The sequence below is a fragment of the Vigna radiata genome, chromosome 4, assembly GCF_000741045.1.
Source record: "Vigna radiata var. radiata cultivar VC1973A chromosome 4, Vradiata_ver6, whole genome shotgun sequence".
Lineage (NCBI taxonomy): Eukaryota > Viridiplantae > Streptophyta > Magnoliopsida > Fabales > Fabaceae > Vigna > Vigna radiata.
Window position 1 is genome coordinate 7054669 of NC_028354.1, and position 4819 is coordinate 7059487.

At 39.6% G+C, this 4819-nt stretch overlaps 1 protein-coding gene across 1 annotated transcript; it reads left to right on the plus strand.

Annotated features, from left to right (window-relative positions):
• Nucleotides 1-3659: 3659 nt before the first annotated feature.
• Nucleotides 3660-4073, plus strand: LOC106758296. Its single transcript, XM_014641232.1, has one exon. It carries the CDS (start codon nucleotides 3660-3662, stop codon nucleotides 4071-4073), a length of 414 nt encoding a protein of 137 aa, XP_014496718.1.
• Nucleotides 4074-4819: the final 746 nt, after the last annotated feature.

Below are 4819 nucleotides of genomic sequence, written 5' to 3' on the forward strand. Positions count from 1 at the left end.
ACGCTTCAATGGTCAATCAAACTCACTTAGAGAGGTTGAACCATGTGGTGAGAAGTAGCAGGAGGTCCTTAGTCTTGGGGGCTCCCAGTATGCCTTAAGGCCCGGAACGAACTAACCTCGTGAGTGTGGCAGGGTGGGGAACCCAAGTTTCACAAGTCACCACGGGTGCAAGACTCGCCATAGCCCGACTCTCATTTTAAAGTCCGGACGAGTCAAGTCTAGAACTTCACATGTTTAGGTTGTATGTTATAAATCTGCTTTGTTTTCTATTCATTTTCATATGATCACATGAGAAATCTATTGTATGTTTCTTATTTATATAATTAGCTCACCCTTGCCTTGTTTGTTTGTGTGTGTTGTATGTCTCTCTTTTGCAATGATCATCCATTTTTGGATGTGAGTAGAGGAGAATGAGGTCTCATTGGAAAACGCCCTGGAGGAGAACGAAGGCACTGTAGCTGCCTAGATCTTTAGGAATTTTCTTATGCCCTTTTAAATCTTCTGTATTTTGAGATACTAAGAATTTCCACGTTTTAATTTCCTCTAAATTTCCTGGATTACTGTAATCCTAATTTAACTAATTAAACACTCTTGACTGCTTTCTATTATCATTTATGCTGACGTCTTAAATTATATATGTATATGCTATATTTTGGGATGTCACATTAATGGTATCAGAGCAGTTTGTTCCTAGGATAACCCACGGGTTACGGGTTTGTCGTGACTTTCCTATGGAAAGTTGAGTCGGAATGGTATGTTCTACCATTCCCTCCAAGTCTAGATAGTAAAGTTGTGTATCTAACTAGAAGTATTGAGAACAGAAAACATCTTGATAAGAGTGGTGAGGGTGCACACTCATGACTCTATATCAAAGATGATTTTCCTTTCTTGATTCTGAAGGTTCCGGTGTTGTTTTCCATAATGATTCTTGTCTTGTTCTTGCTCTTGTGGTAGTGTACCATGCTCTATGGTGGTAGAGGAATGCAGGTTCAAGGACAACTTGACCTGCATACTTTTATTAGAATTGGTTAGAGACTTTGAGACAAATTCTTGCCTCGAAGATAAGGAGTTAGAATACCAGAGTTTAGATTCCAAGAGATGAGTGAAGATATTATAGTTTAATGGAAATTTTCTTGGGGTGAAGAAACTTTCAAGAAGGATGTTTCAAGATCAATGGTTCATTAAGAAGAAAGGTTTGATCATTAGTTGGGGTGAGAGATCTCAAGCATTGAAGGAAGGAGTATGTCAAGATGTCAATTTGGTGTGAAAAGGTGAGGATAGAGAATTAGGAGCACGGTGAATGAGGAACAAAGAAGAAAGGTTTTAGAACAGATGACAAGGGGTGGTTGCAGTATAAGATGTGAAAGAGGGTATCGGAAATGACTAGAGAATTTGAGTTGGTGGAGGTGTTCAGAGTTATGAAGTTGCATGTTATGGTAAAGTCAATTTTCATCGGGTGAGGCTTCATGGTGATGTTCAGGGTTCAACGGAGTTTGATCAAGAGATAAGTGGATGTGGGATGATGGATTGTAGAAGGCAGTGAGTTAGAAAGTTCAGATAAGGTTAGAGGATTGATGTTGCTGGTTAAGGGTATCTTGAGGTTAAGAGGATTAAAGATAAGGTCTGTATTTCTAAAGATTGTGAGTTGAAGAGGACAATTCTGGAAGAAGAAGGTTTTAATTTAATTTGGAAGGGAAGGAAAGCGAAGGTGGTGCGTCAAGTACAGTTGAGCGAAGGGTGAAAGCAAGTGCGATAAGAATCCAAGAAGTCTGTTGAATGAAAGTGAAGAAGAGATGATGTTATTCTTCCGTAAATTTTGAGGTGTAATTATCAAGGGAGGTTTGTTCGTCTTCAAACCGTTTTAGGAGGTCACGCAGTAGAAGTCAGTCAAGTTTGAAGGTGAAGACAAAGGGTTGTGGAAGTCAAAATAGTTTAGCAAAGTTAAGCAAAGAAAAGAAGATGGATCTTCTAGTAAAAAGGTTTTGGTTAGTGTTCTGCAACAAGTATGAGAATTTTATACCTTAGAGAAGTGGTGCTCACTTTGGAATGGCGTCTAAGGAGAATCGGTGTCAGTAATATCTTTATGGATGTTTCCCGTTAAAGTTGTGTAGTACAAGAAGAAGGTGGAAGTTGGGTTAGGGGAGCAGTGTTTGGACTTTGGACTCAGTATAATCATAGAAAGAACTACAAGGTTAAAGAATCTCAGAAGAGAAGTTTTGAGACAGGTTGGAATATTCTAGTTTAAGTCTTAGAAATCAGGAATGAGTTCAAGCATGTACATTTTTCTAAGAGTAGAGATAATGTTGAGGGAATGGAACGACAAGGTTATCGTGGAAGAGAAGAGTCCTCAGGGTTTTTGGAAGACCATAAAAGTTTGAAGAAGGTATTCGAGGGTGAACTTTCTGGTTACAATTGTCATGAAGGAAGTGTTATTATCAATGAACGATTGAGTAAGGAAATATGAGGATCAGAGTAGCGTAGCGGATGATGATGGGCATGCCATTATCAGTAAAGAGGTATGCATGAAGAGTTGTCTTAATCAAATGTCGGTAGTTTGGGTAGTGATGTCTTTGTCTGAGTATGAATTGACAATGTGTAGTGATCTTCTAAAATCAGAAGTGAGTTATGCACACAGAAAAGGGGAAAGAGATAAAGGAGACAAAGTTAGTCTACGGTTTCAGGTTAAAGTGAGAGAGTATTAGCGGACGATGAACAGAGTAAGTGGGTCAAGGGATCAAGGAAGATGAGGTGAGATATGATTTCAAGTTATGGTGTCAATCTAGAGGTAAGGAATGTTAACATATGGTTTGAACAAAGAGAAGATTCAGGTTCGTGGTTTGATAAGGATTGAGTAAGAGTTGGTTGAAGAATATGAAGATTGGGGTCTCCAGTGAAGCTTTAAAGTGATTTCATTAGCNTAGTTGAATGCTATAACTAGTGGGTTTTTCAAAAGGGTGGAGAAAGNGCAGTCTGGACAATCCTAGTTTGAGATGTATCATAAGTTGACTTGATGCTGATCAAGCTAGTGATCTCGAGTCAAGGAGGTTGCAGATCTAAGTATGAATTGCCGGTTAGTGAGTCAAGGATTACTTATGGTTCAGGTCAGAAAAATGATGAAGTGAAGTTGGATTGCTCAAATTGGTCTTGACGTTACTAAGGAGAAGAATTTTACTTTGGTAATGAGACGATATAGTTGGAAACTACGCTACTCAAGAGTGGAGATCAGTAAGGCATTGAGAAATCCTCAGAATGAGTGTGGTGGTAAGTGATCAAGAGAATAACAATTGGTAGTCAAATCAGAAGTGATAGTGATCAAGTTAGTGGTAGGGTGGCTCTTAGAAGACACAAGTGGAGGTAAAAGGTTATCAGTCAAGGGTTAATCTGAAGTGAAGGTTGGCAGAAGTTTTAGAAGAGAATTTTAGGGAGTAGCGAAGGATGGATGAGTGATTATCAGTGTGGCAGACACTCCAGAGCGAGATGGGTAGCAAATTTCAGATGAGTTCAGCATATCATCCTCANACAAATGACCAGTCCGAGAGANNATCCAATCACTTGATGNTTTGTTGAGGACGTGTATCCTGGATCATTTGGGAGTCTGGGATGAGGTGTTACCATTGGTTGAGTTCACTTATAACAACAGTTACCAAGCTAGCATTGACATGGCACCGTTTGAGGCCTTGTATNGGAGGTGCTGCAGAACCCCTCTGTGTTNGTTTCAGGAGGGTGAATCATTATTGACTGGGCTAGAACTTGTGCAGCAGACCACGAAGAAATTGTCTCCCAAGTATCTTGGTCCCTATCAGATTCTGCGGCGCATTGGACCAGTTGCATATGAGATTGCCATGCCACCTCAATTGGCTAAGCTGCATCCAGTATTTCATGTTTCACAGCTTAGGAAATATGTGCCTGACCAATCCCATGTGCTAGAGGTTGAACACATCCAGGTGAGGGAAGATCTGTCTTTGGAAGTACAACTTGTTAGAGTTAATGAGAATCACACAAAGTGGCTGAATGGGAAGGATGTCAGACTCGTCAAGGTCATCTGGGACGAGAGGACCGGCGACTCTACTTAGGAAATGGAAGATGAAATGTGGAGCTCTTACCCTCACTTATTCTCAAGTAAGTCCTATTTTCACGGACGAAAATTTTATTTGTTGGGGGGAATGTAAGGGCCCTTTTATTTTAAAGCCAATTGGGCCTTTGCAAAAGGCCGCAGCCCAACAAACCCTAGGCCACTTGAGCCTTAGAGGAGGGGGTTTAGTTTTCAAAAACTACTTTGCCATTCTGCATAATCTTACTCTCTCTCTAAGAACCCTAACCCTAATTCCTCTACCTTCTCTCTACCATTTCAGAAAATTAAGCCAACCAATCTCTAATTTCTTACTGCAAATTACTCCTGGTGCGAAGAGCTTCAAATCCCACCGAATATTTCTTCGTTTTGTTCGGTAAGTAAATTTTCCCTCTTCTCCTTCTTCACTATTCATGTTCAAAATTTTATCTTTTTCTGATTCCTCAACTCTATGCGGTTTTTGTCTTTTCGTTCTCATTTTTATTCTAGCTCAAAAAGGGCTAAAATTCATCACTCGTTCGATTATCCGTAAGTTCCTTTGTGTCCTAACTGATAGGGGCACTCTAAAAGCTTGGGTTGAGCTTGCTGCTGTTTATTTCTAAGTAAGGGGAGCTAACTATATAAGTATTTTGTTGTTCCGATTAATTCCTGAATGTATGAGAAAATATGTTGAATTGCGTTTGTACACTGGTTAACTCTGTTTTAATGCTCTATGCATGTTAAATTTAACTGTGATATATTATTTGATAT